The sequence below is a fragment of the Leptinotarsa decemlineata genome, unplaced genomic scaffold (genome assembly GCF_025532065.1).
Source record: "Leptinotarsa decemlineata unplaced genomic scaffold, Ldec_3_MD MMD2_tig00026307_RagTag_RagTag, whole genome shotgun sequence".
In the NCBI taxonomy this organism is placed as follows: Eukaryota; Metazoa; Arthropoda; class Insecta; order Coleoptera; family Chrysomelidae; genus Leptinotarsa; species Leptinotarsa decemlineata.
Window position 1 is genome coordinate 15,988,654 of NW_027412681.1, and position 21,995 is coordinate 16,010,648.

Here is a 21,995-nt window from a genome sequence, read left to right on the forward strand (position 1 = left end):
CGCTCTTCGTGGAATCAAATGTGCCAAACCACTTGAACACTACTCGTGAAAATATCTATAGAAGAGAGGAAATCTCCAACCTTTCTTCGACGTTCCAGGCTATCAAAGTTGCACATGATGTTCGCGTCTCCAATCAGGCGGATTACACTTTTCTGGATGGAATTCAGCAACTTCAGGGTATGTTTGGGGGCAGAGCTCCATACATGAGAACAATACTCCAAAGAAGGTCTGATCTGAGCTTTATAAAGTATCACAAGTTGCTGAGGTGTGTATAGTTTTCTGGTTCGGAACAGTGTTCCGAGCTTTTGAGAAGCATCCGTTGCAATTCCAGCGACAGGATTGTGCCAAGACATATTGGTGTCCATTTTAACCCCCAACAAACTCATTGAAGCAGAAAGTGGAACTGTCTAACCTGACATTATTATATCCGGTTCGGAGATATTTATCTTCTTGGAGAAAACCGATGCCTGGGTATTTGTGGCATTGAATCGAACCTAGTTACTTCTACCCCACTTCTAGATCCTCATTAAGATACTCAACCTCCTGCTGCCGGTGGAGATGTGTCTCCGTAACCGATGTCCTGGAATCGAAATGGAATGACGAGACAAGTGTGCTGTCGTCAGCAAAGCAATATATTGAATTCTTGGTTTTTTCCAATGAGTCGTTGATATACTTTCAAAACTACACCTCACGATTTGATCTCCACAAACTTTATTTGAAAAAAATATATAATCACAACATGTTTCGCTAGCACAGTAGCTTTTTCAAGTGCATGATTACTTCAAATTATTCTTACATTAATATTTATATACTACAGGTAACCATAATTGAGATACAATAGAAAGAGGGTTGGATACAATATGGATCCCTTGGGAACACCAGCGTTGATGGTGAAAGTATTCGAGAGATATGCATCGACTACCACTTGCAGGAAACGTTGTTTCAGAAAGCTGGAGAGCCATATACAGAAATGATCCGACAAGCTATAGCATCGAAGTTTCGCCAGCAAACCCTCATGCCACACACGGTCAAAGACCTTAGAAATATCAAGCGTAACAGACCTTGACTCTTCATGTTTCTCGATTGCGTTATTCCATATATGGGTGACATGCGATAGAAGGTCGCCTGTTGATCTTTGTTTCCGAAAGCCATATTGATGATCGCTCAAAATGTTGAAGCCTTCCAAATAATTGAGGAAATGGTGGTTTACGACTTTCTCTATAGTTATTTGGAAGATTTTTCTTTCCCTTTTTGGGAAATCGCGTTCAGCGAGCAATCTCCGCGAGATTGCTCGCGGAGATTGCTTTATTGTAAGACAGGTTGAAAAGTCTGCAAAATACTGATGTGAGTGAATATTTTAATAGAACTTAAAATTATCTTTCTAAAAATGTAGCACACTTGATGTTTTGCTTGTCATATTTGAAATACAGAGCTTTTAAGTTCTTTCATGTAGGTAGACTTTGAAATGCACACTTTGTTCAAGTAGGCTTTGGACGATGCGGTGATAAAACAGAACGCAAATCTTTAATGGTAGCTGTCAAAGTTTGATTTGAGCAGTAAAGACGCTTTTCAATCAGTGGTTTTTGTTCAATTTCCAAACACATTCGCAATGCAGTCTGAGAATTATGAAAAATTGAATATGATAGCCTGTTTTATAAAAACCGGGTAAAACGCAGAAGAAGCAAGCAATTTCTATCGCGAGAGGTATCCAGAGAGAAGACAACTATTTAGAGATATTTTCGCAAGATTGTGACACAACCTAATTGATGGTGCTCAATTTGAAACGAAAAGGTCAAAATTGTATGAATCAAATAGGGATAGGGAGTTGGAAGAAATAGTCGTTTTAGAAGCTGTTGGAAATAATCCCAAAACGTCAACGCGAAATTCGAAAATATCAACATGCCTACCAAGAATTAAGGTTAGAAGGATTTTGGGAAAACATAAATTCAAGCCATACAGGACTAGAATAGTTCATCAGCTCAGACCAAGGGATTTTGAAAGCCGCATGGCTTTTCGCCAGTGGTTTCTGGATAGTTGTAACCAAGTGCACGATTTTTCGTTAAATTGTAGTGTCGGTATTTTCAACCGCTACAATTCTTATACTTGGGCAAAACAAAATCATCATTTTGTTGTGGAGCAGAGAAGTCGAGGAAGATTTGGATTTATTGTGTGGGCAGGTGTTTTCAGTGGTATATTTATCATTTATAATGGCACCCTCAAAACATTGGAGCTCAGAAAAATATATTTTCAACAAGACGGGACTTCGCCTCACAACACTGCAATTGTCACCAATTTTTTGGCTTCAAATTAGATAGGACCTAACCGTTGGCCGGCCAGGTCACCGCACCTAACGCCTATGCACTTTTACCTCTAGTAAAGGTTGAAAGATTTTATTTTTGAATTGCCGACCAATGTAGTATACATTTTTATCAGTTTTATTGAAACTATGCGTTCTAATTACTGCTGTGAAAAGTTTTCCCAACATTTGATAGCTACTACTTAACGATTTCTTTCTGTTTTATCGCCGCTTTATCCAAAGCGTACTTGATCAAAGGGTGCGTTTTAAAGTCTACATGAAGAAAAAGCTCTGTATTTCAAAGATGACTCTAGCAAAACATCAAGTGTGCCACTTTTTTGAAAATGTAATTTTGAGCTCTATTGAAATATACAGGGTGTCTGAATATTACAGGAGTTTTTTTCCAACACCAAATCGTTATTTTTAACACCTCGACACGTGTTTCGATCACCAAGTGATCGTCTTCAAGAGGAAGATTAAACTGGAAAACTTGCAAGGCTAACCCTATTTATCTATACAGGTGTACCATACAGGTATACCACACCTTTGGTGTTTTAAATTAATTTTACAATTTGCCTTATCTATTAATATTTTACAATATGTCCTTATGTAATAGTTAGTTGAATCTAATATTTAAAAGTTATAGCTATATATTGATTATAGTTATATAAAGTTATAGCTATATAAAAGTTAATTTCACAATATTGCCTATCTACTTTTTTACAATGTGTCCTTATGCCATATAGTCATAAAATCTAATAATATTATTCAAACAAGCTATATAGTATGCTATTTGGTATTGGTCCGTCAACGTTATTCATAATATTATTCTGTTTACTTATTTCTACACCCTCATAGGCATCTAGTTGCCTGTTGTTGTTAATTTGTCTAACTAATCTTAATGAACTGAAGTCTATGGAATCGTTTTGTTGCAAAATATGATGGGCGACTGTTGATTTTCCAGGTCTTCCATATTTTGAGTCTGCTAAGTGTTCCTTATATCTTACTTCAATAGATATTATTGTCTGTCCATAATATTTTGCAACGCAGTCCATACAGTCAATTTCGAAAATTCCAGACTTTTCTGAATTCTCGACTATGTCTTTTGGACTTCCCAAAAGGCTCTGTAGTATATGACTTGTTTTAAAAACCACCTTCATACCTAGTTCCTTGAAAATCTTTCCAAAGTTCTTCGTGTATTGGTGGTATGGAACTGAGATATATTTATCTTGGTTTTTGCCCGTTCTAAAAGTCGAGATTTCGTTCATTCTTAACTTATATAGACAAATAGGGTTAGCCTTGCAAGTTTTTCCAGTTCAATATTTCTCTTGAAGATGATCACTTGGTGATCGAAACACGTGTCGAGGTATTAAAAATGACGATTTGGTGTTGGGAAAAAACTCCAGTAATATTCATTACTACACCAAAGGTTTCAAATAGTGCATCACAAGTATACAGGGTGTCTCACCCAGTTTTCCATCAATAACGATTGAAGCTTCATTTGAAAAAATTAGTTTTTCACACCATTGAATTCTACGTTAAAAAGTGCTTTGGAAATATTTTCATAGAAACAAAAAAATTCTGACAGGAAAATAGTTACAGCAACTTTTCGAAAATGCACATTTTTAAAAAACGTTACGGTTTTCACCATGAGATTGTCATAAAATTTGACCCTCAGACACAGCCATCAGTTTTTATCTATCTTTAAAGTTTCCCTTTAAAAGTGTCCAATTCGGACACTCTGTACATTCGGCAACATGCATATCTACATCTCAGAAACTATTGGATGTACAACATTCTTTCTTATTACAAATGACTCCCTATGGTCCAAAACATTAGAAACAGTGTATAACTCAAAATGAGGTATTTTCACTTCCTTGGTAGGCGGTAATGTTGCTTTTTCATTCATTCGCTCGCAGAGTGACACATCAGAACAAGAGTATTATTTATTGGTAATTTATTTGGTTAGTACCTCGAATTATTTACTGTTTGTATCCAGCAGTTATAATTGTGATTCATGTAGGTATTCAGTGAAGATACAATTAATTATTATTTTGATTCACAACTCTTATAACCTCTTCTTTACTTCATATAAATATTGTAATATGTTTTTATAATTGCCATATTCAACCAGAAAAAAACATACAAGACTTTCAATTACAGCCAAATACACTGTATTCAAAAACTAAAAACATGCGTTAGACTGTTTCTCTTTTCTTGCATTCTCATGATCATAAAATGCTACCAGTTGCCAGTTTGAACGATTTTATATCTCCAATAATAACAAAGTTATGGTGCGCATTCAATTTGGAACAGACATTGAACTCAGATCAAAAAATATTGAAACCCATTACCTTCTCATGTAATAAATCCAAAGCAAGCTGTAATCCAACTGCTTTCATATCCGTTTTCTGCAGAGCACTGGTAATGTACATGTGCATTTCCAAAAATCTCTCCATGGCTCCTCCGAGTTCCGCCTGTTCGATTTCCAACTGGGAGAGCAAGTTCACAAACCATTCGAATGAACGTTGATCTCTGTTGATCCAAAAGAAATCAACCTGCGAATGAAATATGCTACAATATGTGCCATGCATGAACCATGCCATGGAAGAACAAAACTATTGACGACGGCAAAATTTTTAAGCGGTTTTATTTATCTTGCCCTGTTTGTTGGTTTGTTTGTTTGGGTCAAATATAGTAATTGAAGTTTGACCCCCTTCCTGTTGACAGATTAATGTGATATTTGGTACACACATTCAGTTTTCATGACAATAGAATTTAATAAATTGAGTTATATTTGTAAATTGTTTAAAAAGAACTTTGTCAACTCAGAATCGGGATAGAAACATGGATCTCGCACCCAAGTCAAGTTTTGTATCGTGTCGAGGACTGAGGGGAGTCAGGGTGGCTAAAAATGATGTCGTTAGCGATACACCACTCAAGTTAAGATATTAAAACGTGTCGAGAACTGTGTGGCATTAGGGTGCATAAAAATTGGAAACTAAAAACTTGAAAATAGAATAAATAAAAAAAATTATGTTGAACGATTTTATTGAAAAAAAAGAAGATAATAATGATGTAGTAGTATTTACATATATACTCAGGTTACGCTACTCCCAATGATTTTAATATTTTTTTGTCTGATCAATACCGTAGATTGCTGCTGAGAAAAGTGGTTAACGAGTAGATGAACTACACCGGTTCTGGCCCACTTTAAGGTCGCGTGTCGTTGGTAAGTGTTTCAGAGAAAGACTTTAGTGAGTGGAAGAGAGAAATATGTGACGTAATCGATGCAGGATGGAATGAGTATCGGAGAGATTCAAAGAGCGTGGGGCCCCTTGGGACTCCGCCTCACTCCTCGGGCCCACTTGGGACTCCGCCTCACCTCTCGCGCCCCTTTGTCACGAACCAGTCACGTGGTCCTAATAAAAAAAGCTTACTGGTATGAGATTTGAACTCAGGTCGTCGACGTGGTAGACGTTGTCCTTAGCCTCGGCACCAACGTGGAATATTGAAAATAATCGCGAATTGTTGATATTTATATCGGTTGATTGGTCGGGATCGAAATTGACTCATTCTCTATACTTGACCGCATTTTTTGATTTCCGTATAATGTTAGGGATATTGTAACGTCATTTCGTTGTAGAAGACAGGAAAATACCCTTAGATTTGGGGAAGAATTGATGTTCCATATAAAGGTGTGTGTGTGTGTGTAAGAATGAGAGACACGTGTGACGTAATGGATGCAAAGAGAGATGAGGATGGTATCGAGGTTATACGTCGCAAGCGCAAGCATGACAGGTTCTGTGTTGTCGGTTGTAAAATAAATTGTTGTTTATGGGGCAATGTTGCATTTTAACGTGCGTTACAACATGTTATATGGACAACAAGTCGAATATTTGTTAATCAAGTAAGCATCATCAGGAGAAGGAGGAAGTGCCACCCAAAAGTGTCGAGGAGTTACGTGTTGCAGAGATAATCTTATATCCCAGAGTTCATTTGACATATTGCGGGGATAAAGTTGGATAATTTTCCCTCTTATTTCATCAAGAGTTTTTGATTTCTAAAATTCATGCCTATAAGCACATTTTTTCAGATATCCCCAAAGAAAGAAATCATTCATAAATCTGGTGATCTGAGAGGCCACTTATTCGTACCAAGTGTGGAAATCAATCGACCAGGAAACATATTTAGGAGAAATTGTCTCACTGGTTGTCTATTCTGACACATCAAATGGCGAATATTCCATCAATTGTTATTATGAATTCACTCAACACAAATATTTTGTTTGTGGTTCGCTTCAGCCTAGTTCGAGGAATGACACTCTGGAAGGAATTCAATTTTTAATCATGGGAAATCATCGATTTCATGCTAATGATGGATAAGTACTACTTTGCACTAACGAGAGGCCAAACATCCCGAAACCGGCCTACAAGTGTGCCCGTTCCAATATTTGAAAATCGATTCCGACAATTGTATTGCCAACAGCATATGCAGGAAATACTTCTGTGAAGAATCCTGCACCGACACCTGTCGAATATAATCCAACGCCCTGATTGGTATTAGCCAGGGGAGTAGTTGTTTTCAGATGGGTGTCAGTCCATTAACCTATAAAGTAGATGAGTTGAGAGTGGCCTGAACGAATTGTTAATTTAAATAAATCTAGTATGCCCGCTTACTATATGTAATAAACAGACAAATGTTTCACAAAAAAACAAAAAAGGGGATAAAAAAAAAAGTCGATACTTCTAGGAGATCATTAGTTCTAATAATATACTCTAATTTTTTGAATACCTCTCGGGAAGTACATATTAAATTTTTTTCTATTTTTTGAAATTTTATAGAATATTCCTGAGTCATTTGATTCTTTGACAAAAATCTATAAAAGAAAGGTTGGTTGAATTATCATATGAAGTAATCAGAATTTCATTTATTGGAAAAGTAATTCTTGCATAATTAGGAGTAATATTGACGTATCGTTAACAAGTATTATGATTTTCCATTCAAGTTTGATTTTTTACTTACAAATGAGAGTATCTCCAAGCACTAAATGCCTTACTTGACCACAAATTAAACACTAAACTTGTAGCCACCTGCACCCACTATCGTAGTACGGATTGAAAAGGTAACGATGTTTGGTAAAATCAAATAGATCGAATGATGAAGTAGGTATTACTTACTTTTCTGAGGTTCATGACGGTGGCTGGTATATCACTCGCCCAGGAATATGTACACTTAGGACATGTATGTCTGGCTTTCCAGTAACGGTGCATAATAGATTGCAAGATCGATGCAAAAGGAGTAACTCCGATTCCTGTTGCTATAAGAACAGCATGTTGGGCTCTGAAGATATGGCTCGACGGTGCTCCGTACGGACCATCCAAGTAAATCTACAAATCAAATTATGTATTCCATATTTAAAGTGGAGAATGTATTCACCAACTGAAGAAACATGGAGAGAAAGAAATAGAAAGCATTAAAAAAACTGTTTCACTTAATTGCAATAAACATGACTGAAAAAGTCAATTTTAGTAACACTACTGTGAGATATCTGTTTCACCATAGAAGAGGATAGCTTCTTCAGACGTGTTCAGACACATAAGTGTTCATACGTACGATGTGGATTTTCAGTAATTTTATCGGCCAATTCCAACCATATAAAAAAGCTAATATCTGTATCTGTAGAGTAGTAGAGGTGACTGTAGGCCCGCAACACTCAGGCCACATGTGATCCGTTGATCATCCTCCCGAGAAGTTGTCCTCCTAGATTATTGTCCATCCTGTCCTTCCCAGGAAGGTGGACAGGTCACTGGGAGACATCTCCTTTATATCGGCAGGTGTAGGCCAAGACTCGCCGAATACACAGTCTCTTATTGACGATAACTCCGGACACTCGAATAGGACATGCATAACAGTTTCATTTTCCTGTTCATACATCCTGCATAGAGGTGTATCCACTAGCCGTTATTATGGAGGTGTTTTCTTAGTTGACAGTGGCAAGTCAGAAATCCTACTGTTAAGCGTAGATTTTTCCTGGTTTTCGCCAGATATTTCTTCGGCACCAGCTTCATAGGGTCGCCCAGGGTAATTCTGACAAGATTGAATCCGTTGATTCCATATCCCATTTCTTTAGAGATTGAGCATGGGTGTGACGTTTAGCTAGTTCCGCAATTTTCGAAGTAATCAGGCCGTAGGTGTCACTGGGTCCTAAAATTCTTAGTCCTTGGCTAAAGAGTCGGCAATGCGATTAACTTTACTCCTGTCGTACCCTTTAACCCATCTGAGGATAATGTTATTATCTACCGAGGCTTTGGCAAATCTTGGTGGCACTCTAGTACTAGCCCTGAGTTAACACGTTGTTAACAATGTTTATATAAAGTAGCTGTTTCGGAAGGGCTTTTCCTTCCAGTTTGTGTCTGAAAGTTACTTCTTTGCATAAACTACACATCTTTGTGAAACAGAGCATCAGGCGTAAAAATAATTTTCCAAAATTTGATAAGAAGGTAATAGAGCTAATTTAAGAAGAAGTATCTTATATTACCCAAGAAGACTGGCAGAAAAGGATAAAAAAAAGTAATTTTAGTTGAAAAAAGCCTATAAGGAGATTGGACCATATTGATGGTGGAAATAAATTTATTATTGATTTAAATAACGACAGTGATAGTGAAACAAAATATGGAAGAAGAATCATCCGAAGCTTTCAAAGAAAGTTAGTGAAATACGGAATATTGTTGGGGATGCAGTCGAAGTACTGGGCTGTTATTTAAAGAATACTCTTTGTTATATAGTCGAGCTTTCAAGAATGTTTATTCCCTTTATCAAGACATCTACAAGAAATTGAGAAACATTTCAGCATCTGTATCTGTACCAGCATCAGTATCTGTACCCATCTATATATGTACTTACTAACCTCAAGTTAGTAAGTACATTTTTTACCTATTTGTTTTACAATTTTGCTGCAATGTTTCTCAATTTCTTGTAGATGTCTTGATAAAGGGAATAAACATTCTCGAAAGCTCGACCATATAACAAAGAGTATTCTTTAAACAACAGCTCAGTACTTTGACTGCACCCCCAACAATATTCCGTATTTCTCCTTAACTAGTCAGTCAAGACTACCCTTCGTTCAGAAGTATTTTCAATTATCACCCTGTTATTTGAATCTCTACTTTTCCACTCACCTATATTATATAGTTATTGTGATTCTTATAGAATCAGAAATGATTATTGAATAACAAAATTAGTTACCTCCCTAACTATAATATTAAAGAGGAGCTGTTGGAAGGTAGATTGCACTATATCGTTTACTTGAACTATAGCTTCGTTATTTTTTGCTTGGGACGACCTGAGTCCCGCAACAGTATCAAATTCCTAAACATTTTTCTACAGCCATTTCAATTAGAGTCAGGTTTTAGATCGGGTTGAGTGATTTTTATTTCAATAAATTTCATATGATAGGCTTTAAACTGAATTTCAGTTGAGTGAATCATTTTTTTAAAAGTTTCTCAGGGTACAGATTCAGCATTTTGAAACTTGTATTCATTTCAATTGTTTATCGCAATTTTAAGACGAGCGATAGTACAGACAATAAATCTGATGTGAGTTTTACATCAAACAGATACCATTGATATATTTTTCATTAATTATAAGCTGTTTTTTCATGCAACACAAAATTTCAAGCAGGTCAGTTATACAAAGCATTTAGAGTTATTTCAAACAAGATGCACTAGATTATACATGCAACTGTCACCTCTGTTCCAGCTGAATCGGATATTCTTATGATTACATCCTCCACCCTATTTTCTCTGCGTGCAGATCTCTTAACCTGTTAATTCAAATATAAAAATAACATGACCTACAAAATTGATTCCTACACTTACAATGAAAAATATTATCTACATGTTTTATATGAGCAAAGCTTGGCTTAAATTTATCCGGACACTTCCCCTTGAGGAAATTATATCTTCAAAAACAGCTTCCAGTCTAGGAATCTTCAATGATCATCATATATTATGTATTAGCTTCAACCAAACCTTTGAAAACATGCCAGCTGCCATGATTTTTGACGATACATGTTGCACTTCCAATATATCATTTATTATTGATGGTGGATTCAGTCATCAGTCTTGAGTCATACGTCACAAGTTTAAAATACGATGACTAACAATTGTTACGACAGAAAATTTACGACAAGTGAATAATAATGATAATAATACAGCAGGACTCGATACAATATAAGCGTAACCTCTCTATGGCCTGGATCGATTACCGTAAGGCATTTGATACAATATCGCAAGAGCTCATCTTGCATTTGCTCAGATGCCTAGCGGTACCCGACAAAATAGTGAGATGCATTGATCAAGTGATATCACTTTGGCGAACTTGCTTCACCATGACATCTGGTCAATCCAGAGTCCAAACAGAGTGGGTCACTTTCAGAAGAGGTGTATTTCAGGGCGATTCCCTCAGTTCCCTTCTCTTCTGAATCTCACTATTGCCATTATCCGTTGCGCTCAGAAATACTCGAGGGTATAACTGTGGCACCCCGGAAACCGAATGCACAAGGTCACCATTTGTTTTATATGGATGATATTGAACTTTATGCCTCTGGAGAGAAAGATCTCCATCAGTCCTTGAGGGAGGTGGAAGAGTACACGCATGGTATCGGTATGAAATTCGGGATAGACATATGTGCAATGGTCTATCTCAAGAGAAGACGATGCAGGGACTACGGAGAGGATATGTAGCTCGTAGATGGAAGCATCCTACACCATTTGGATGCCTGAGAGAGGTTTTTTCACCTCGGGGTGGAAAAACCCACTCACAACGGGTAACAGCAGTGAAGAAATCTCTTCGCGGCAAGTATCAGCACAAACTTTGACAGATCTGGTCATCAGAACTGTCGAGGAAGAACAAAGTTGCTGCAACAAATATATTTGCTGTTCCAATCTTACTCTACTCGTTTGGAGTAATGAAGTGGAGTCGAGAGGAGCTGTATCAATGCGACGTAAAGACCCGAAAAATGATGCATCTCTATATGAGTTTGCATCCCAAATCGTCCGTTCCACGGTTGTACTTCCCCCGACAATAGGGAGTGTCCACATAACAGAATGGTAATGGATATAGCCTGTAAAGACGTCAGAAGTTCGGATCCCCTTCTCTGGATGGTCCGTGATAATGAGAGAGCAGGAATTGGAGCATTTCTCTTTAGGGCAGCTGTCCGAGCAGCTGAAGAACTCGGTTTAGTTTTCGACACTGAACAAGGTGACTACAACTCTGTCATCGAGTTGGAACCCGTTCGGCAGAAGCTCAAATAAATGCCGCAGAGATCACCTCACTTCTGCGGAAACACAAGGATAAATCAATGCAAGGAGTCTTCTTCAATGACATTGGAGACCTGGACTTATCAAAGCGCCTGACTTTTGCTTTCCTCAGGTCGAGTGGGCTGAAGTCGGAAACTGAGGGTTTCATCATGGCTTGCCATGATGGTGTCTTCAACACCTTAGTTTACCGCAGTCGCCGTATGGGTATAGACGTTCTTGACACGATGTGCAGTGCCTGCCGCGAAACGCCCAAAATCTTAATGCACTTGCTATCAGCATGTTCAGCATATGCGGTTTCAGCCTATATCCATCAACATAAGGTGGCCCTAAGAGTACTATATTACCATCTACGGCACTCTAACGGTATTGACAAGACACCGGTGTTGCCTTACGCTCGGGGGGATATAGAATCCGCTGTGGGAAACGAGAAGTGACGAATTTATTGGAACTATTCATTCCCTACCCTCAGGCTCATACAAGCTAATAAGCCGGATGTAGTCCTTCTCGACCACCAGAGCAAAACGATATTTGTCGTGGAGTTTTCAGCTCCTGGCGAGACTAATATCTTCCGAAAAGAGAAGGAAGAACGGATAAAATATCGAGATTTTCACTTCGAACTCCGCAGACTTTATCCAGACCACTCTGTCAAGATGGTTGTTCTGATTATTGGAGTCATTGGTGGAATGATGCCCTCTCTACTCTCGAATCTTAAAATCATACCGGCTTGCCGCACCAAGGCAGAAATCTTAGCCGAACAGATGCATTCTTGGCTCACTGCGCTTGCTCTGGGCACATGATTCTCGGACCCAATAATCACTTACCCCACGGTGTGGGGAGTGGTTGTTGGTTGATAATGCTGGGGCGCCCTTCCGAATGTATCGGGGCTTCGGGAAATAGGGCCTGACCAGCGCAAACTACGATAAAAAATAATATCAATAATGATAATAATAATAATTGAAAAACTCAGGAATGGCTGGACCAATTTTTATGATTTTTGTCTTTTTGGATTTGTCTTCATCAGGAATAGGATAATAAGTATTGAAATTATGGTAATTTATTAATAAAAATAATAATCAAAGAAATCAAGAACGGCTGGACCAATTTTTATAATTTTTGTCTTTTTGGATTTTTATCGGGAATAGGATAATAAGTATTGAAATATAATAATTAATCAATGGAAATAATGAAAATAATAATAATTGAAGAACTCAAGAACGGCTGGACCATCTTTTATGTTTTTTCTTTTTGGATTTGTCTTCGTCGTGAATAGAATAGTGAGTATTGAAAAATGATATTACATCAATAAAAATAATAATAATAATGAAAGAACTCAAGACGGCTGGACCAATTTTTATGATTTTTGTGTTTTTGGATTTGCTTTCTTCGGGAATAGAAAAATAAGTATTGAAAAATTATATTCCATCAATAATAATAATGATAATACTAATAACAATAACGATAAAGCAGTAAATTGTCGCAGTGGTACCGCGCACGACTCACGATCGGAAGGTCGTGAGTTCGATCCCAACCTTGGCCAGATACGTTTCGCGAGAAAATGTATCTAATTAAAGCTGGGATGATTCTGCAATGTCTGACGGACTGCGAATAGTCATGATGCTCTCTAGGTGGATCGGGGAGATTAACCACATCATTAATCACATCTCTGAATGGATTTTTGGTGAATGCAAATTTTCTTCGATTCCTAAGTTAATTACTGATTCATAGTTGAAATATTTTCCCAAAATTTCTTTGTCTTGGCAAGTAGTCAAGTTATTCGAAAGTTTATTTTCTTTATGTTGAGATGTAGTTTGGGAATGCTGAATAATTTTTACAAGAAGTGGAATCGCCATATGACAATTCTTATAATATTTTAAGGAGTAGAACAAGTCAATTCCTTCAAATTTCTAATCATCAATATTATGAGCCTAAGCTAACCAGCTTTCATTAAATTTCACAGCTTTTATTAAATTTCAGAATTCCGAAGTGATTTCCGTTCTCTCGATTCTCACTCAACAACTTCAACAAATTTTTCATTACCTACTAGCAAATCTAAAATTAAATAACTCTACAATAATTCAGCAACCAAACTATATGACTACTGAGTTATGGACTGATAAAAAACAAAATCTAGTTGAAGCAGATGATTAACTCACCTCTAAAGGTTTGCCGACTGGGTAGTTCATTGGTTGTAATTGATGTAACTGCAGAAAATTTGGCGTCAATTGACCTTCCCTAGACAAAGGAATCAGTCGTCCTTCTTCGGCTTGCCGTTCTGGACTCGATGTAAAACTTAAGGAGCTCATCTGACGACCTGTAAATGGAAATTAGGTATTTTTCTCAATCTGACTTGAATACACATATTCTATGATTTCGGAGGGTATACCTTTCGAAAGGTCCACTATTGAATGAACTTCAAAATAATGTATTTCTTCTGCATAATCATTAACAATTTTATAAAATGTAGTTAGTGAAAACCTAGTGTATTTTTTATTTCATTTGAATATTATTAAAACAGACTTTCTGTAGTAGTATATGGACATATTTTGTCTGGTAATTTGTCTGATAGTTAATTGTCTGGTAATTTTGAAATAACTGTCCAATATGATATACATACAGTTAATTTTCTGTTTTTTTACTATTTGGATTTTACTGTCATTTTATCGTTTCCAAATTCATCAAATGACATATATGGAGCACCACTTTTATTCTGAAGTTAGAAGTTTTTGGTAGTACAGTAGCATGGATTACCAAGAAACAAAATTGTGTTGCAATGTCGAGTACAGAAGTCGAATTAGCGGCTTTATGTTCAGCAGTTCAAGACACCTATGGTTCAAAAAGTTACTGAATGATATGAATATAAAGTGTTAATGGTTCTAAGTATATGCAGATGAACAAGGATTTATATCACTTGTGAAAAATTCTGAAAATAACAAACGTGCCAAGCACGTTTGTCTCAAGCACGAAAGGTCTCAACCGAATTAAATTTAACGACAACTGTAATAGAATGTTATTAGAATTGAGGGAGAGTTACTTTCAATACTTCGATTTTTGTTCATAACAAATCGAAAATAATTTAGGAAAATCTTACCCACGCTTCCAAATGAACTACTTGAATCTCTCTGTTCGCAGTTTTCCAAACTTGGTGTTTTGAAGGCGATAATAGTTGGCTTGTTTCGCATGTATCTGAAACTTTGTGCTAAACTTTTATTCTGTGGGCTCAAATAGGCGAGTCCTAGTGACTGCAATCTAGCTCTTCGGATCTGGCATTCGTTGAAACTCTTTTCAGATTCAGATCTCATGTATTCACGTAATCTGTAACACACGATTCATATCTAATATAGATACTCCGACGCAGCGATTCGTTATTCTGATACTGTTCACACAATCTATGGTTAACCAGTATTGAAATCAACAGTGGATTCAAATAGTGCTTTTGACGTTTTACGGTGCATTCCATTTAAAACGAGTCACCCTGAATAACTTTTGGTACAATGATTTTCAGAAAAAATAAAAAAAAACAAGTCAACAATAGTATACAGGGGGACACATTTGGACATATTCACATTTGATGTTACTTCCTCTATCGCACCCTCAGAGCATGTCACCAATTTTTTTAACTGAATCACCCTATGTTGTTTCGCATTATCAGATGCTCCACGATGAACAAATTTCAACAAAGTATTAAACATATGGTCTGAAGCTTTTGGTTCCGGAGCTATAAACTATTTGAGTTGAAAATGAGCCATCCTGAAATAATGATTTGCAGGAAAAATAAAAAAACCGGTCAACAATTGTACAGGAGGCTACATTTTGAAATATTCATTCTAGAGACAAATATGGAAGCAATAAATCAGAAAAAGAGATTTTTTATTAATTCTTGAATCAAAATCTGATGATTGGAAAATGAGAAGAAAAAAATTTTCTTTAGTAAATGTTCAAAAACGTTTCCACTAACTTCCATACAATTGTACAAATGAGCTTCCATTGCCGCCTTCATATGGTTGAGAATCTCGGGAGTTATTTCTCTGCAATGCCTCATGATATTCTCTCTCAAATGTTCCAATATTGTTGATTCTATCTCAAACACTTTAGACTCCAAATGACCTCATAGAAAGAAATCTTCAGGAGTGAGATCCGAAGACCTTGGTGGCCATTCTGTAGGACCTTTTCTGCCACTCTATAGCGATTAGGAGAATGATCATCCAAAAATTGTGGCACTGGAGCTGCATAATGAGGAGGTGCCCCATCCTGCTGAGAAACTCTTTCGTTTTCGAATAAATTTATATCCTCCTCAATTGCTCTATTGATGAGTATTATTCGATTCTCCGAAATTCCAAATATTTATCACTAGTCAAATTATCATTGATAAAAAAAGTCCTATGATGTGGTCACCTAAAATTCCTGCCCAAACATTCAGTTTTTGAGGGCGTTGGGTATGAACTTGACGGTATAAATGAGGATTCGTATCGCTCCAATATCGATAAGTTTGCCTATTCGAAACTGTATTCAAACTAAACGTGCATTCATTCGAAATTCTGATGCAAGTTGATCCGTTCAGTGAGACTTTCACAAAACTCGATACGTCTATTGAAATCATCTTCGTTCAATTCATAAACTATTCTGAAATCTTATATGGATAGAATCTGTACTTGTGAAGGGTCCTGAAAACAACTCCTGAACGGTTATGCTTTTTATTGTTAACAGATCCAGTTTCAATAAATTTTTTCAATAATTCCGAAACGTTTTTGTGGCGTACATTTCTTCCTGGATGATTATCATTGAACATAAGGGCAGCAGCTCTAGCATTATTTTCAATCTGGTAATACAAACTCACTATTTCAATCCGTTCATGAAGCGTATAAACCATTGCTTCTCAAGAATTCACAAAAACAGAAATACCAATTGTAACTTCACCTGGTAGGTAATCGTTATTGTAGAATGAGACAAATACAAAATGAAGAGAATATCGAATTCAAACTCAACTAGGCAAAATAAGACTTTTTTGAAGTATACTTCACAAAAACACCTATGAAACCTAGGCAATAGATTGTACAAGTTCATTCAGTGTGGCTCGTTTTCAACTCAAATAATTTTTAGCTTCCAAACTATGAGCTTCAGAATATAATGTATTCTACTTTGTTTAAATCTGCAACATCTGATAATGCAAAACATTTGATCCATTAAAAAAATTGTGACATGCTCTGGGGATGCGATAAGGAAAGTTAGATCAAATGTGAATATGACTAGTGTATGATGACTAAATTCTCTCCTGATAGTGCTCTCTGTAATTTCTGAGTCTGCATCAGAAAGAGGTAAAGGAAACCCTTAAGTCAATTGAGTTGGTCACGAATGGATGTGATAAGTGTATGGCGGTGATCATGAACCTACAACTACCCAAACTCTATTCCCTCATTAAATTACACAAAACTAGTTTTACTATTGGAACTGAGGTGTCGTTTGTAACGGCTCCGTCGGTGAAAATCTCAGAAATGCTCATATAGTTAACTGAAACTTACAGTAATTCCAAACCAAGGTTCAGTGCAATTAGTGAATAAAAATACATTTTTTTGATAACGCAGTCCTGTTGAAAAACAGAAAATTGTGGATACACTTTTTATTTTTCTATCTCAAAATCATTTAATTTCAATGAAAAGTTTTATTTATGCAGCGAAAGGCTAACAATCAGAAACCCGTTGAGTCTTTTCTAGCTGAAATTTTCATGATTTATTTTCATAATGATCAGATGATTAACAGTTTCTTATAATGGTAAGATACGTAGATGATTTCTTAGTTTATTTTATTGGTACAGTTAGTCAGTTGGACAAGTTTGTCGAATTTGTCAATTCCATTCACCCATCAAATGAATTCACCACAGAAAATAAGGTGTATAATTCAATGAATTGTTTAGACTTGACTTTTACTGAAAATAATAATAAACATGATTTTGCAATAGACCTTCTCATACGGATATTGTCATACAGAATTCCTCGGCATATTCCTATCAGCATAAAGTGGCAGCATTCAATAGTATACTTCACAGACTATTGGATATTCCACTGTCAGAAAGAACTAAATTTTATCAAATGAATTGTAGTCAGCTACGGGGACAAGGTAGATATTATTGACTCCATTCTTTCCAAACAACTTCGTCATTTACCAGACCTATCCCACTTCAAGGAAAGTCGTAAGACATTGACATACTTTGGTAAACCCACCAATAACACCGCGCCCGTTTTTTTAAGAAGAAAGACTTGAACGTGTCTTACAGAACAAATAATATTTCAAGCAAATTTATCAAAAACAATAAAGACAAAACTTCAGTATCGGAAAGATCAAGAGTATACAAGTTGATTTGTGGTTCTTGTCCAAAACTTCATATGAGCCAAACAGGGAGACCATTTTCCAAAAGAAAAAAAGACCATAGGGAAGTTTCCACAATTGTAAACTATCTTATGGCGTATCATATTTGGAAGATGAAGGTTTGCATACTTGAAGATTGTTAGATTTGAAAAAATTTACTGAATTACCAAATAGAATTGAATTATCTCACTCTGTTAAATCTGTATTCTAATATGGAAATAGGTAAATGGTTCATTATTTTTTAATTATTTCAATTAGTGTGTACTTGAACCGGTAAAATGACAAGTCATTAGATAGGTAGGTCGTATATTGTTGTTATATTGTTATACAACATATACCTTCAATTAGGTAGAACTAGGTTAGCGTGAAGACGCATGAGGAAGCTACTGTATAGCAAAACACGTGTTGCGTATTTGTAAACTGTATCGGCCAATTTCATCACCTACCCAACATAAAAGCTACATTCCATTAATGAGAAAGATGAGTAGATGAATAATAATGTAATAACGTTCCGTTATAAAACTATTGATTTTAAAAAAATACTGTTTGAGGCTTCAAAAACATGTATGGAAATAAAATCTCGAATATGCACATTGTAGGTAACGCGTTTTAGGTGAAGTAACCCCCAAATTCTTGCTACTCGAATAAATACAAATATAAAGTTGTGCCACAGATATACGAGTAAGTATATGGATCACATTTTTCAAGATACTCCACTGAAATCTCAAATTCGAATTAGGACAACTACGAAGTTACAAACAGGGTTTCACAAAGCATTGGATAAACCTATCGATAAAAATATTTGTAGTAGTTTCCTATATCATTCTTATTGTATACACCAGTGTATTTCAGTGGATTTCCTGATTTTTGTTAAACGTTATCGGCGAAAAATAAACAAGTTGTTCCAAAAAAAGTAATTTCAGGAAACAATTTGTTTCAAATAAATATCTACTCACACCTCGCAGGAACGTATATGCATAAGAAATTGTAATAATAGATAAGTATTTCGGACGATCTCGCCCTCACTCACACTAGTAATCTCTCTCTTTTCTTAGCTTTTGTTTGCATATCCGGCATCGAGAGAGATTTTTCCAATGGCGCTTTATTGGTGAAGAGTAGTCTGTGAAGTCTTTTTTCTGGTGTTAGCTTTCTTGGTTTGGTGGTTTGTTCTGAAACAAACAAAACTATTTTTTTATTGTCAAGAACATGATTTAAAAGGAATCATTCTATGAAACTCAAATGAAATAATATTGAGTCATTTGAAATTCATTGGAGAAAAATTTTCTCCATAAATGTCGTATACATATACATTAGATCGTGCAATTTTTATATATTTTGGAAGTGCTTCTCATCCATAGAGCAATGATGGAAATTAAAAATCGATAACATTTACAGATATCAAGATAGGTGACTTTGAAATTGCGCATTTATCGAAAGCTAGTATAATGTCACGAGGCATACGTGACTGTACAATGTCTGACCTATTATAGAGCAAAATATTTAATGAATAAACATAATAAAATCCAGGCAAGTAGGCCATGGTTGAATGGAAACTGTAGTACCAAACGTTTCGTCTGCTGGGTAGCCGACAACGGTCTACTACTACTAGCTCGGATTTATCTTAGAACGGTAAGCCGGCGTGCTTTCGATATCTTGATATAGTGGTCTAGATAGAATCTGTGGAGTTCGAAAAGAAAATATCGGTATTTCATCCGTTTTTCCACTTCTTTTCGGACGATATTCGTCTCACTGAAAACTCCACGGCAAATATCTTTTTCCTCTGATGGTCGAAAAGAACTACATCAGGCCCATCAACTTGTAAGAGCCTGAGGATGAGGAATGAATTGTTCCAAAAAATTTGGCACTCCTCTTTCCTTGAAGCGGATTCAATATCCCTCGGAGTGTGGAGGGCCGCTTTATGTCGATGGATATAGACTGAGACCGTATATGCTGACTGGCAGTACATTAGAGGCTCAGGAGCCTCGCGGCAGGCCCGGCACCTTGTGTCAGATCCTCTATACCCATCACGCGACTGTGGTAGACTAGGGCGTTGAACCCTATCTTAGCGGGCCAGGATGACCCTCAGTAACTGATTTCAGTCCACCCGACCTAGAGATAGCAAAGGAAGGGCTTTGATAAGATGAGGAGATGCTCATTCTTGTGTTACCGCAAGAGTGAAGTGATCTCTATGGCTTCTATATGGGGCTTTTGCTGAAGGGGTAACAAGTCGGTGACAGACTTGTGATCACCTCATTCAGTGTCAAAAACTGAACCAAGTTCATCAGCTGCTCAGGCAGCTGCCTTGAAGAGACATGCACCAATTCCTACTCCTTCATGGTTCCGGACCATGCAGATGACTTTACAGGCTCCATTCTATTATACGAACACTTCAAACTCAAAAGTCCACATCATCGCTGTTGTCGAAGGAAGTACAATCGTGGAACGGTCGATTTGGGATGCAAACTCCTATGGAGAAACATTACTTTTCCGGGTCTTTTCGGGTTGATACATCTCCTCTTGGGTTCATTTCACTACTCCCAACGAGTAGAGTAGAATTGGATTGGCAAGCATATTCGTAGCAGTGACTTTTTCCCCATAAAAGTTCCGATGACCTAATCTGTCAGAGTTTGTGCTGATATGTTTGTTTGAAAGTGGTTGACAATATTTCATGGTGAATTACACTAGTTCGGACTCCGGACTAGTTCGGTATGAAGTAATTATGGACTTATTAGGATGCTGTGTACGGAACTATTATTTCCAACTGAACAAGAATTATTTGGGCTAGATGAGGAACTGCCAATGAGATCACCATTTTCACCAGTTATAGCCAATATATACATGGAGTGATTTGAATCTCTGACCATTGAAAACGCCCACAAGAAGCCCCGATGCTGATTGAGATACGTTGACGACACCTTCATAGCATGGAACCATGGAAATACCTTTCAGAATCACATCAACAGCGTAAAATTCTCCATCACCTTCACAGTGAAGAAGGAAATACACAATGAATTGCCATTTTTAGACGTACTGGTGAAGAGCACCAACACTAGGTGGAACACATCTTCATACGGGACAGTAGGTATCTGAATCACAAATCCAACCATCTTCAATCTATCAAAAGAGGATTCATCAAGACTCTAGTGCTAGAAGACCCAAGAGCCTCACAAGGAAGAGAAGCTATCTCAACCAGTGCTTGTCCTACGTCAGAGGATTGTCGAAAAGGATAAAAAGAATTAAAAAATCTGTTTAAAATCTGTTTTTCCGTTAACCAGCTGTCGCACCCCTACGAACGACAACCCTCAGAAGTCGAAACTTGTGCGAGCTAAGGATTAACGAGGTCTTACCTTTTAACGTGTGATTCCTAACAAGAATAAGTAACATCAGAACCTGATTCAGATTCGGAAACACCATCCGTAGCAGCCTCATGAAAACTAGATCACCAAACGCGGACTGCGATTCCAAGAATTGCATTTACCGGATACCCTGTGAGTATGGCAAGTCCTATTTTGGTGAAATTAAGAGGCAATTGAAAGTGCTCATTACCGAACACAAGAGAAACACACAGCGAGGAGAAACTATCAAATCGGGAATAGCACAGAATTTTTGGACTCATCAATATAACATCAAGTGGTCCAAGCTGAGGAACACTGGTTTACGGGGAAGTTCAGAGAAGCTGCATTTATGTTGTCCAACGACGCATTCAGCCAAACTAGCATAGAGATATACAACTTATGGAAACCTTCAATGAAGCAAAAAAGTGGTCGACTCTCACCAAACCGATGAACCGGAGAGAGGAAAGAGGGATAAGTTGGTTTCAATTTTTTTTTTTTGACTGTTCAATTTTTTAGTTTTGGCTTATTTTCATTTTATTGCTCAATATAATTGTCAGATTAAGAGATTTCAAATCATATTGTATCATATCTGACAAGTCCAAACTAATAAAATTTGTGCTGATACTTGCCGGGGAGAGTGTTTTTCACTGCTTTCACCTCTTGTGAGTGGCGTTGTTCCAC

The 21,995-nt window shown here is 36.8% G+C and overlaps 1 protein-coding gene across 2 annotated transcripts in view; it reads right to left on the reverse strand.

Annotated features, from left to right (window-relative positions):
- Positions 1 to 21,995, reverse strand: part of Nox (NADPH oxidase) — a 439,945-nt gene that overhangs the window by 3,362 nt on the left and 414,588 nt on the right. The window contains exons 14-19 of one of the 2 annotated variants that reach the window (XM_074181191.1): positions 19,010 to 19,148; positions 14,708 to 14,931; positions 13,773 to 13,930; positions 10,047 to 10,121; positions 7,477 to 7,686; positions 4,651 to 4,854 (exon numbers count right to left, since the gene is read on the reverse strand). In XM_074181191.1, coding sequence (XP_074037292.1) covers positions 4,651 to 4,854; positions 7,477 to 7,686; positions 10,047 to 10,121; positions 13,773 to 13,930; positions 14,708 to 14,931; positions 19,010 to 19,148 — 1,010 coding nt within the window. The remainder of the gene's footprint in view (positions 1 to 4,650; positions 4,855 to 7,476; positions 7,687 to 10,046; positions 10,122 to 13,772; positions 13,931 to 14,707; positions 14,932 to 19,009; positions 19,149 to 21,995) is intronic. The other variant, XM_074181192.1, reaches the window with a different exon arrangement.